This window comes from Schistocerca nitens, chromosome 2 (genome assembly GCF_023898315.1).
Source record: "Schistocerca nitens isolate TAMUIC-IGC-003100 chromosome 2, iqSchNite1.1, whole genome shotgun sequence".
NCBI classification, from domain to species: domain Eukaryota; kingdom Metazoa; phylum Arthropoda; class Insecta; order Orthoptera; family Acrididae; genus Schistocerca; species Schistocerca nitens.
In genome coordinates, this window is record NC_064615.1 from 807,741,754 (window position 1) to 807,755,633 (window position 13,880).

The following is a 13,880-nucleotide window of genomic DNA, read 5'->3' on the forward strand; positions in this document are numbered from 1 at the left end:
GTCCCAGGTCGACGGGCACGTGCACCTTCCGCCGACCACTGGCGACAACATCGATGTACTGTGGAGACCTCACGCCCCACGTGTTGAGCAATTCGGCGGTACGTCCACCCGGCCTCCCGCATGCCCACTATACGCCCTCGCTCAAAGTCCGTCAACTGCACATGCGGTTCACGTCCACGCTGTCGCGGCATGCTACCAGTGTTAAAGACTGCGATGGAGCTCCGTATGCCACGGCAAACTGGCTGACACTGACGGCGGCGGTGCACAAATGCTGCGCAGCTAGTGCCATTCGACGGCCAACACCGCGGTTCCTGGTGTGTCCGCTGTGCCGTGCGTGTGATCATTGCTTGTACAGCCCTCTCGCAGTGTCCGGAGCAAGTATGGTGGGTCTGACACACCGGTGTCAATGTGTTCTTTTTTCCATTTCCAGGAGTGTAGATTGCCTCAACATCGAAGTTACCATCTCCTTTTCCCTAACACGACAACCCATCTCCCGCAATGGTGGCCCAGATCAGGGATTCCAATTGCAGTCTGTGTCGGGGTCCTTCTCAAATAACTCTAGTCTTTTCCTATGCCACCTTTCCTCTGGGTCCACTCACATGTGTGTCCATGGCCCATGCCCCAGCCACAGCTTCATCTGGACTTATTGTGAGCCCCAAAAGACTCCGTTCCTCCTGAGGCCCACCACCACAAATTTTTACCAGGGCTCAAAAACAGTCTACTCTGTTGGCTCCATTGTCAATGGTCAGGGATTGGCTTCACTTATGCTGGACATACTGAACAGAATTTCTTGCCAGATGGCTGCAGTGTTTCATTGGGTAGTTGGTAGCCGTTGTTGTGCTCTTGAGCATATCTGCTCCTGCACAGCCTGCATCTCGTGGTCGTGTGGTAGCGTTCTCGCTTCCCACGCCCGGGTTCCCGGGTTCGATTCCCAGCGGGGTCAGGGATTTTCTCTGCCTCATGATGGCTGGGTGTTGTGTGCTGTCCTTAGGTTAGTTAGGTTTAAGTAGTTCTAAGTTCTAGGGGACTTATGACCACAGCAGTTGAGTCCCATAGTGCTCAGAGCCATTTGAACCATTTGCTCCTGCACACGTAAGTCCTTCCTCATCTGCAGTGACTCCTTAAGCAGCCTACAAGCTCTCAACCAGTGCTTTGCTCACCATCCTTTGGTGATGACTATCCAAGAATCTGTTTATGCCCTCAAAAACATTGGACATTCAGTCGTCTTCATTTGGACCCCAGGACATATCAGAATCGCAGGAAATGAACTTGATGACAGGCTGGCCAACAGGCTACCGGTAAACTAACTCTAGAGATTGGCACACTGGAGAGTGAGCTCTGATTGGTCTTCTGCCATAAAGTTTTCAGGATCTGGGATGCCAAATGGTGCACCCTCAGTACACCAAATAAACTACACATGTTATCAAGGAGACAATGAATGTGTGGAGGTCATCTGTGCTAGCCACTCGCTTTGCTGGTTCCACATCAGCCATACTTGGCTGACTCATGGTCATCTCCTACATCGCGAGGACCCACCTCAGTGTCACTGTGGTTCCCAATTGACTGTGGTCCACATATTACTGGACTGCCCAATTTTAGCCGCCCTGAGGTGGACTTTTAACCTTCTTGCAACACTGCCTACGGTGTTAGGAGACAATGCCTCAATGGCTGATCTTGTTTCATGTTTTCTTTGAGAGGGAGGTTTTTATCACTCAGTCTATGGGTAGGCATCTGGCCTTCTCTCCCTAGCCCACGCCATCGCCATCTGCTATTTTTTTATTTCATTGTTTCAGTACTTTTTTTTTTAGTGCACATTTTCTCCTTCAGTTTGCCTCTTTCATTTTCTGTTTCAGTGTGGTTCCAGTTAGGTTCAATCCATTTTGCTTTACCCAACTCCTTTTGGGAATAGTTTTAACCCGAGACCTGTTTGCATGAGGAAAAAGGTGCTGATGACCCTGTAGTTTGGTCTTGTTTTGTAGATAGTTCTCTTATTGATGGAGCGATCCAACACACACCATGATATATCGGCCAGTAAGAGCATTATCTGTGAAAGACGAAGTTTTGAGCTTCAGTCCCAGTTCAGCATACAGTTTTAATCTATCATGAAGTAATGACAATATATTTCCTTATCTTACTATAATTTTCTGACAAATAAAATATACACAGATAATATGTAGGAAAAATGAGACTGTTGTGCTTTTTCTAGGGTGGAATAGCTGGTTTTCATGAAATTGGGCGTGCGATGGCGACTCTAATGTCAGATGAGGTGTTTCATGATGTAGCATACAAAGCTAAGAATAGAAATCATCTGCTTGCAGCAATTGATGAATTTCTGGATGCAGTGACAGTTCTTCCTCCTGGTGAGTGGGATCCTTCCATCAGGATAGAGCCACCAGCAGCAATACCATCACAGGTAAAACAGAAAAAAATTGCAGAATTAATTAAAAGAATTTTTTGTTAAATGAAGTTACACACACAGATAATACCTTAAAAGATCCTTGTTACATGAAGAACTGTAAATAATTTTGGATATACTGAAGAAAGAAATCATGTTACACAGCAATGATTAGTGCTTTGAAATTATTTTAATTGCTAGTAATCTTCTTCGAGTCATTGTTGCTGTTAAATGAAAGTTCAGTAGAAAAGACTTATAAGACAGGAGTGTGAAAAACAGAAATAACTGAGCTTTAGGTGCACAGATCATCACACAAAATATAACCAGATACTTGTTGCATTATGGTGTCTAATAGCTGTATCAGTAGACATATAACAATTGTTTAGCAATTTTTAATTCTTAAAATTTGTCCAATACTGGTTCAAAATCACAGGCTCTTTAACTTGTGAAAAATATTGAAGAACATTTGACAAACATACCAAAATATGATAGCTTTGTTATCTGGAAGCTACTTAAAGAATAGTTGATCTTTACATTTCAGTTTGAATGAATGTACTGAAATTTCAGTCAAGACAAATATAAAATAATGGAGAGATTTGTAAGAAGAGCTTACAGAAAATAAATGGAAATTGATGCAGTCTGCAAGTAAAATTAAGTTATTACTACAGAAAGCGAAATACAAAACAGGCCGTGTTCTTTCCTGGGTGAATTTGTACCCTTTGTTATGGTAGGAATGTTTCTCATCACATGGTTATAATCCAAAAGAGTAGTGGTGCACAATAGAAATATTTTGTTTGGGAAGTGTGATGAATTTCTTCATTCCATGGTAGAAGCTGCTGCTAAGCTATCAGAGGTCATCAGGAGAATAGTGCTGCAAATGTTATCTTGTGAACCTGATATTGGTACCTGCACACCAGTGAAGAGAAATAGTATGCTACTATAAACACTGTGCCTACTAGGTGGTTATAATGAATCAGGCCCAGAAGTTTTGGTTGGGTAAGAGTCCCATGTTGACTAGCATACATTTCTGCTATACGTAGTGCCATATGAGAAATGGGTGAGTGGCAGTTGGGTATTGTTGGTGATTGCAGTCAATATGACATGGCTTGTTAGTATGGTTTTAGATACTTATTTTAATGTTGTGGTGTCAGTACAAAATCCACAGTTGCCAAGGAGATGTGAAGAACTTTCTGGTGTGTGCACAGGATGTGTAAAATACAAAATATAAATTCAGAAGTTGCTACTTATCACCATGTACTAACTAGCATTGCATCTGGAAGCTGCAGCTCCTTCATAAGAATGAGTGGAACCTCCTAATATGATACAGCACCAACAGAGGTTAAGATGGGTCATTTCTTTAAATCCTAGGCCATTTCCAAAAGTCAGTGACAGTATTGTTAGATCGCTGTACTGTCAGTAGCTGTTAATGAAGTCAGACATTCTCTGCACTTCTGAATGCGACACAAATGAAATGACTGCAGTTTCTATCTGTTGATAGGGAGCACTAGTGTGTTGTTGGATTAATGATTTGATTTGATTTGATTTATTTCGTGTTCCATAGGTCCAACTGTGTTGGATACACAAGGACGTGGAACGAGTCAGTTTTTTTACAAATACAATCTGATAATCTTACAGCATATACAGAAATTTGAGTACATAATTATATAAAAATTTATACAGTAAATTCTTTGGGCAGCAATACAGAAAAAGAAAATACATATTTTCTTAGAATCATTAAAACACTACAGAAAACAGATACAGAGCACACACAGATACAGAGCTCAGGTTAAATAAAATTCTTAGTGGCATTATGTCAACTTGTATTATATAATATTAAAATATTACAATTTATTTAGTTAAAAATTCATCTAGACTGTAAAAAGCTTTTTCTAGCAGAAATATTTTTAGTGCTTTCTTAAACCCACTCATGTTATGAATCTTTGTCTTTATTTCGGGAGGAAGAGCATTGAAGAGTTTTGCTGCAGTGTAGTGGACACCCTTTTGTGCCAAGCTCAAATTTCTGAGTTCACTGTGTATGTCATTCTTCCTCCGTGTGTTATGCTCATGATAATTACTGTTTGGTTGAAATATATCTATATTTTTACAAACAAAACACATGAGAGAAAAAATATATTGGCATGTAGTTGTGTATATTTTAAGATTACGAAAACTATTTCTACAAGAGTCTCTTGGGCACAATCCACATATAATTCTTAAAGCTCGCTTCTGTGCAATGAACACTTTCCTTGCTAATGGCTGGTTGCCCCAAAAAATAATTCCGTACTCAATGAGAGAATGAAAATAGCCATAATATGCCACTTTTGCAGTGTTAGGTTCAACACATGTAGTGACAACCCGTAAAGCATAGGTAGCAGAGCTAAGCCTCTTACAGAGATCAATAATATGTGAAGACCAGTTCATTTTCTTGTCAATGTGCACTCCAAGAAATTTTGTTGTTTCCATTCTAACTATTGGTTGATTACCACATGTCACACTTATCTCTCTCTCTTTTTCTGTTTTTGTACAGAATTGAAAAGAGCTGGTCTTATTGGAATTTAATGAGAGACCATTCACATTGAACCAATTAACCATATCTGAGAGTATGTGATTAATGAATTCCTCAAGATTGTTGTCTGTTCTACTGCTCATAAAAATTGTGGTATCATCAGCAAATAATGTAAATTTACACGGCAGGTTTGTACATGATGGTAGATCATTTATAAAAATCAGGAATAATTATGTCTATGCCATGAGGATAAACACTGTTAGTGACCAACATTCACATACAACAATCAACATTCTGAAGAAGCTGTCATGTGGGATGCAATAACTAGAGGAGAATAACATCTTTAAAAAATGTACAGAAGTTATCTGTAATTATATAAGTGTTTGCTGATAATCCCAAATCCATTGCAGCATTGAGAGTATCATCTGTCAAGAAAGCCAATTACAATGCAGAAAAGACATTTTATAAATGAATTTATTCTTTACTAGGTGGGAAAAAATTACTATGTCTGACATAGCATTGCAAATAAGGTGTGGGAGTAAATATTAAATGATTAAATGTTCTTCACAACAGTGCATATCATGACACAGGGGTGCTCAGAAAATGACATTTTTTTCATCAGTACTGCCATGATATTTATGCTTGTCTATTGATTGTTTCCACATTATGCCCCTTTCTCTCAGTAATAATCTACTGAGTGTGTCTGTTGTATCATTAAAACATTTTTTTTAATTATCTGCTGAGTGAATACATGCAGAAATTCAGCTTACATGACAGAATGAGTTTGGTTTCTGTGAACACCATAGCACAAAAACTGCACTGAAATATGCCATAGACAACCACGAGGCTACAAAGTTGACACTATTAGATGTCAACAAAGCATTTGATGCCATCAACATTGACATACTGTGCAGAAAAGTTCGACAGCTAAATTTTCAAATTCATTTGAAGTTGTTTGAATTTTATTTGAGAAACAGACAGCAGCATTATGTTCTCTGCAATAATGAAAAGCCATTCTGTGGCTCTCATGAGAGAACATGTTTCCAGGAGTCAGTCTTGGATCTACTATTGTTCTCCTTAATTGATTCTCGACATGTATCCTCTTTCATTGCAAGCATTTACCACACCATGCTTGTTCCCATTTCAATTGCTGCACTAACATATTTTAGTGTATTATGCATGGCGGCATAGTCACAAAACCTGCAAAAGGGTTGCACATTTCTTATTTCATCTATAGACTTCACATGTGAGATAGTTCTATCCATACCTACTGTGGTTATAGGAAACTGCTATTAGAGATGTTGCTTTTTCCCACAAACAGATGTGTGGAATAAAACACGCTTCAGATGTGAAAAATTTTATTGTGATGTTGCTTGGTATGAGAGTAAAATTAGATAATTGTTACATAATGATATAAGATGTTTGTCAGAATCAAAGAATGGCCTTATTTAAGAAATTTACAATGGCCCTAGACCCATACATAAAAAAGCACCATCTATATGCTAGAAGTAACAGGACAGAAAATAAGTTTTAGAAGTTGCTCAGTTTACTTTATAAATATTTTTGTACTACCAAATTTATGAATAAATTTTCATTGAAGATATAGGAGAACTTTTGCATATCACTCTAAGCAAAATTGTACATTTGTATTATGCACAGTTTAGTAGGTGATCCAAATATAAATACAAAGCTTGTAAGGACAGTAGGAAAATTCTTAGATCAGTGAAAACATATGACTTAATCAAGGCAATATCAAATCCACTATATACAGCTGCAAGATCCGGAACACAAATGGATCAAATGTACACAAATCTATGTGACTCTTGATACAAAAGTCAAGTTACAGAGACAGTTGGATGAAATCATGGTATGGTAAAAATAAGCTGTAAATTATTTTAACAGAAAGGAAACAATGCAAAAATGGAAATTGTATCACCTAAATGAACAGAACTTAGTAGCCCTTATGCTTGAATTGTTTAAGATGGGAAAATAATGAAAAATATTTTCATTGGATCAAACAGTAACGTATTTTGTGACTTCGTAGGCTTTCCCAGCGCAATAAGTCATGAAAGTATCTTCGGGTTTGCTGTCAGTGACTGTAACATATTTCACAAATATATATTTTTATTATCTTAATATAACACTTCCTTCGAAGATCAGAAGCAAAGTCCCAAATAAGTACAGAAAATTGGTAAAACAACATTATTTTAATCTCTGTAAACAAGATAAGTCTTCCTCAGGATTTGTATAACTACTAGTGCCACTTACATTGTCAACATGATACCTGTCAATTGTTAACATATGCTCTATATTTTTATGATAGTACATTTGTTCTACTCATTGTACAGGGGCCTGAAGATGGCATCAATGTAATGCTGAAACTGGTAGCACATAAGAAGTTCATAAAATAAATTTCTACAATACATATGGCTGTTGGTAAATTATTGCATCAAGAAATACATGCCAGCCGTCATCCCATGGTCCTTAATGGATCAACAAAGAAAAAAGTCCGGCATAATAAGTCATCCTCACTCTGCCAACGGCCTTGTCAAAGAGGCCGGAGTAGCAGACAGAGGTTCAGGGTACTCTCTTGTCCTTGGAGTTGGAAACTGCCCGTAAAGGCAGAAGAATCAGCAATGGTCAATGGAATGAGGATGCAGAAGGCAATGGAAACCAGTGCATTAAAGACACGTAATGTGTATCGACAGGACATGTGGTGTGTAATAGAAAAAGTGTCATGATGATCTCTCCATTGGCAAAAGATTCCGAAATAGTCCCCCATTTGGATCTCCGGGAGGGGACTTTCAAGGGGGAGGTGACCATGAGAAAAAGATTGAATAACCAATGAGAGGATAATGTTCTACAAATCGGGGTATGAAATGCCAGAAACTTGAATGTGGTAGGGAAGCTAGAAAATCTGAAAAGGGGAATGCAAAGGCTCAATCTAGATATAGTTGGGGTCAGTAAAATGAAATGAAAAGAAGACAAGAATTTCTGGTTAGATGAGTACAGGGTAATATCAACAGGAGCAGAAAATGGTATAATGGGGCTAAGATTCATTATGAGTAGGAAGGTAAGGCAGAGAATCTGTTACTGTGAACAGTTCAGTGACCTGATTGTTCTCATCAGAATCAACAGCAAACCAACACTGAAAATGATAGTTCAGTTACACATGCCGACGTCGCAAGCTGAAGAGTAAGAGATAGAGAAAGTATATGAGTAGGAGAATACGGATTTGGGACAAGGAATGAGAGAGGAGAAAGACTAATTGAGTTCTGTAATAAATTTCAACTAGTAATAGTGAATCATAAGAGGAGGAGGTACACTTGGAAAAGGCCAGGTGATACAGGAATATTTCAATTACATTACATCATGGTCGGACAGAGATTCCAAAATCAGATACTGGATTGTAAGGCATATCTGGGAGCAGATACAGACTCAAATCACAATTTAGTAGTGATGAAGTGTAGGCTGAAGCTTAAGAGATCAGCCAGGAAGAATCAATATGTAAAGAAGTGGGATACAGAAATACTAAGAAATGATGAGATATGTTTGGAGTTCTCTAAGGCTTTAGGTACAGCAATAATAAATAGCTCAGTAGGCAGTGCAGTTGAAGAGGGATGGACATTTCTTAAAAGGGCGATTACAGAAGTCACAAAGAAAAACATAGGTACAAAGAATGTAATTGTGAAGAAACCATGGGTAACAGAAGAAATATTTCAGTTAAGTGATGAAAGAAAGAAGTACAAAAATGTTCAGGGAAATTCAGGTATACAGAAATGCAAGTCTCTGAGGAATGAAATAAATATGAAGTGCAGGGAAGCTAAGACAAAATAACTGCATGAAAAATGTGAAGCAATTGAAAAATAAATGATTGTTGGAAGTACTGACTCAGCACATAGGAAAGTCGAAACAACATTCGGCGAAATTAAAAGCAAGGGCTGTAACATTAAAAGTGCAACAGAAGTTCCACTGTTAAATGCAGAGGAGAGAGCAGATAGGTGGAAAGAGTACATTGAAGGCCTCTGTGAGGGGTAATATTTGTCTGAGATGATAGAAGAAAAAACAAGGGTCAATTTAGAAGAGATTGGGAATCCAGTATTGGAATCAGAATTTAAGAGAGCTTTGGAGGACTTAAGATCAAATAAGGCAGGAGGGATAGATAACATTCCATCATAATTTCTAAAATCACTAGGGGAGTTGGCAACGAAATGACTATTCCTGTTGGTGTGAAGAATGCATTAGTCTGGTGACATACCATCTGACTTTCAGAAAAATATCATTTGTTCTGTTCTGAAGACTGCAAGAGCTGTCGAGTGCGAGAATTATTAACAGTCAGCTTAACAGCTCAGGCATCCAAGTTGCTTACAAGAATAATATATACAAGAATGAAAAAGAAAATTAAGGATGTGTTAGATTACGATCAGTTTGGCTTTAGCAGAGGTAAAGGCACCAGAGAGGTAATTCTGACATTGCAGTTGATCATGGAAGCAAGGCTAAAGAAAAATCAAAACATGTTCATAGAATTTATTGACCTGGAAAATGCGATCAGAAATGTAAAATGGCGCATTACATCCGAAATTCTCGGAAAAATAGGGGTAAGCTGTAGGGACAGATGGCTATTAAACAATATGTACAAGAGCCAAGAGGGAATAATAAGAACAGATGACCAAGAATGAAGTGCTTGGATTAAGAAGGGTGTAAGACAGAGATGCAGTCTTTTGCCCCTACTGTTCAATCTGTACATTGAAGAAGCAGTGATGGAAATAAAAGAAAGGTTCAGGAGTGGAGTTAAAATTGAATGTGAAATTATATCAGTGATAAGATTCACTGATGACACTGCTATCCTGAGTGAAAGTGAAGAAGAATTACATGATCTGCTGAATAGAATGTACAGTCTAATGAGTACAGAATACGGATTGAGAGTAAATCGAAGAAAGACGAAAGTAATGAGAAGTTGCAGAAATGAGAACAGTGAGAAACTTAATATCAGAATTGATGGTCATGAAGTAGATGAAGTTAAGGAATTCTACAACATAGGCAGCAAAATAACCAATGGCAGATGGAGCAAGGAGGACATTAAAAGCAGACAAGCACTAGCAAAAAGGGCATTCCTCGCCAAGAGAAGTCTACTACTATCAAACATACGCCATAATTTGAGAAAGAAATTTCTGAGAATGTACTTGTGGAGCACAGCATCATATGGTAGTGAAACATGGACTTTGGGAAAACCAGAACAGAAGAGAACTGAAGTATTTGAGATGTGGTGCTACATATGAATGTTGTAAATTAGGTGGACTGGAAAGGTAACGAATGAGGAGATTCTGAACAGAATCGGAGAGAAAAGGAATGTGTGGAAAACATTGTCAAGGAGAAGGGACAGGATGATCAGGCATCTGTTAAGACATCAGGGAATGACTTCCATAGTTCTAGCAGGAACTGTAGAGTGCAAGAACTGTAGAGGAAGGCATAGATTGGAATACTTCCAGCAAATAATAAATTGAGGATATAGCTTGCAAGTCCTATTCTTAGATGAAGAGGTTAGCACAGGAGAGGAATTAATGGTGGGCCACATCAAACCAGTCAAAATATTGATGACTCAAAAAGTACTTCAGAAGCAGGAACTTGTGTATAGGAATTATAAAAAATGTCGCAAGAGATGATACAATCTGAAGTAAGAATACAGTGTTTCATTGTCTTCATTGAGGCACATCTAAAACAAATACAAACAGGCTATTCATATTGCTGAAGGTAACAATAAAAATGTTAGTGAATCTACAATGGGGAGAATCATGTAGCCAAGCTTTTAAATCAGTTAATATCTTAACCCTCCCCATTATATATCTGAATGAACTCCTAGGCTGTACAGAATTCAGATATGTCCCAGTTATTTGAGATGCTGAGATGCAGCAAGACATTGAGACAAGGAAATAGAATTGCTTCCATGTGCCCAGACAAAACACTGTGAAATTCAAAGTAAAGCAGCCATATGTTGGACCACCAGTCCTACATACATGTAATCAAAATTGTTATGTAATAAGATACATGTGTATAATATGTGATGTGTATCATTAAAATTTATTAGCCGTAGCATTGTACACTTTTCAATGCTTTTTACACAAGTATGACTTGGTTCTTAGAACATACAATGTTTGTGAATCCAATAAGAATTAAAATTTATCTTGCAACTCTGTGGCTTTCTTACAGTGTTGTCTTTTTTACTTGGTTTGCAATTTTAAAACTACAATGGGACAGTAACTAAAGATGTCAAGCCCACATGGACTGTAACCTAGTGAACAAGAAAAATAAATACTTTGTAACAGTTACAGTTTTTGTTTCTGTTAATAAGTTTACAAATGTTCTATTATTCTTTAAGGTAATTTTTATTCTTGTTCCATCTCCGTTAAAAAAATACATTTCTTTTTCACAAATAAGCAAAAGTATTCATTCTCAACAGTACTAGCAGACTACTGATATTCTAAAACATGCTATGGAAATTTATTATAATTTAAATTATTTTTACAGGACCAGAGGAAGAGGCCTCCTGAAAAACAAATAGATGAAGATGATGAGGAGGAACAGGAACAGAAGTTAAGGGAAGAGTCTGGTCTGGCAAGGTCAGGCAGACTATTTGGGGGCCTCATTAATGACATCAAAAGGAAAACACCATGGTTAGCATTCAGCTCAGTGCTCATCATATAAAACTGTAATCCTACATGCTCAAATTTTCCATTGCTAATTTTAACAAATGCATGCGCCCTGACAGGCTTAAAAACAGAGATAAACAAATTAACCACTTCACTGTTTCACTCCTTTTCAAGAATTTTAGACACAGCAGCCTATGATAGAATGCTGGCTTGTTTTTTGTGCGCAGCTTGATAACTGCTCCTTAGTTGGTTTCTCCTGCAGAGAAAGCCATATATGAAATGATAATTAAATGGACACCCTAGCTGCAAACAGGCATTGATGTACTTCATTGGGGACATGTTGAAAATGTGTGCCCCGACCGGGACTCGAACCCGGGATCTCCTGCTTACATGGCAGACACTCTATCCATCTGAGCCACCGCGGGCACAGAGGATAGTGCATCTGCAGGGACTTATCCCTTGCACGCTCCCCCAATGAAGTACATCAACGCCTGTTTGCAGCTGGGGTGTCCATTTAATTATCATTTCATTTCTAGCAAAGCTGCATGGTCATCCATGGTAACTGTTCTTTCGGGAACAGATACTACCGTCATATATAGTTAAAATATGGCTTCCCAGCCATTGACCTTGTGCGAACGCACACGCAATGCCCGAACTCGTACGGGTCTTGGTAGATTAATCTGCCACGAGTAATGAGTATGATGGGCAAACATCTATTAGGCGCACTACGAATGTAGTGGTGTGGACATGTTGGGAATGTGGATCTCACGGGGAGTGTGCAAGGGATAAGTCCCTACAGACTCACTATCCTCTGTGCTCGCGGTGGCTCAGATGGATAGAGCGTCTGCCATGTAAGCAGGAGATCCTGGGTTCGAGTCCCGGTCGGGGCACACATTTTCAACATGTCCCCAATGAAGTACATCAACGCCTGTTTGCAGCTAGGGTGTCCATTTCATTATCATTTCATTTCTAGCAAAGCTGCATGGTCATCCACGGTAACTGTTCTTTCGGGAACAGATACTACCGTCATATATAGTTAAAATATGGCTTCCCGGCCATTGACCTTCTGCGAACTCACACGCAATGCCCGAACTCGTACGGGACTTGGTAGATTAATCTGCCACAAGTAATGAGTATGATGGGCAAACATCTATTAGGCACACTACGAATGTAGTGGTGTGGACATGTTGGGAATGTGGATCTCACGGGGAGCATGCAAGGGATAAGTCCCTGCAGACGCACTATCCTCTGTGCCCGCGGTGGCTCAGATGGATAGAGCGTCTGCCATGTAAGCAGGAGATCCTGGGTTCGAGTCCTGGTCAGGGCACACATTTTCAACATGTCCCCAATGAAGTACATCAACGCATGTTTGCAGCTAGGGTGTCCATTTCATTATCATTTCATTTCTAGCAAAGCTGCATGGTCATCCACGGTAACTGTTCTTTCGGGAACAGATACTACCGTCATATAAAGCCATATATCCTAATTAACTAACAAATCATGTCATGACAGAAAAGATATTTATGACCTTGTGGATACTGTTGATTGTGGGAACCATTAAATAGTATTTCACTAATTAAAATTTTGTGGCACAAATTGGAATCCCTCTTGCATGTATAAAGTCTTATTTTATAACAGAAAGAAGAGTATTAAAGTTATAAAATGCATCATAGAAATAAAACTGTACTCATAATTGGGAGAACATGCAGTCTTAAAGGGTTTGGCACTGGTCCCATTTCTGTTCTTATCCTTCATAAACAACCTTGTAAAGATTTGAAAGAACTGCTTAAAAAGTGTAATGCTTGCTGATGACAAATGCATAAAAATCAAACACCCAGACACAGCCTGAACAATAACTAAACAGACCTGCACCAGATTTATAGTGAACAGTTTTATCCTTTCCTACAAGTTTACATATTGTGAAAAGCTTTTCAACAACTTTTGAATTCTTAGACACATCACCCAATAAATCTAATCAATAATGATATTTGCTGCTAATAATAAAAACTGCTTTCAGTTGAACTGTGGTTTGTACAACTGCAACACAAAACACCTAAAAAATTTAGACTGTGCCTTCCTACCTTGTATTCAAACTGATGTTCTATATTCTACACAGCAGAAAAAATTATTTTCTAGTCCTAAGACTACAGCAACCTCCCCTCAGACTACAGCAAGAATTTGAGAATCCCTACAAGAGGTTACAGCCATGTTGGCTGATTTGTGTGTCCATATTGTTTTGGCTGAGATGTAGAACAAAGTGATTGATTGAAAACTTGTAAAGTCTAAATTTTTGCATGAGTGTCTACACTTTTCTTTGGCCCAATCAACTATA

General features: G+C 38.6%; 1 protein-coding gene across 10 annotated transcripts in view; it reads left to right on the forward strand.

Annotated features, from left to right (window-relative positions):
• Positions 1-13,880, forward strand: part of LOC126237066 (sodium bicarbonate cotransporter 3) — a 1,007,081-nt gene that overhangs the window by 807,502 nt on the left and 185,699 nt on the right. For all 10 annotated transcript variants that reach the window (XM_049946852.1, XM_049946853.1, XM_049946859.1 and 7 more), the window contains 2 exons: positions 2,207-2,413; positions 11,427-11,572. In XM_049946852.1, the coding sequence (XP_049802809.1) occupies positions 2,207-2,413; positions 11,427-11,572 (353 nt within the window). The remainder of the gene's footprint in view (positions 1-2,206; positions 2,414-11,426; positions 11,573-13,880) is intronic.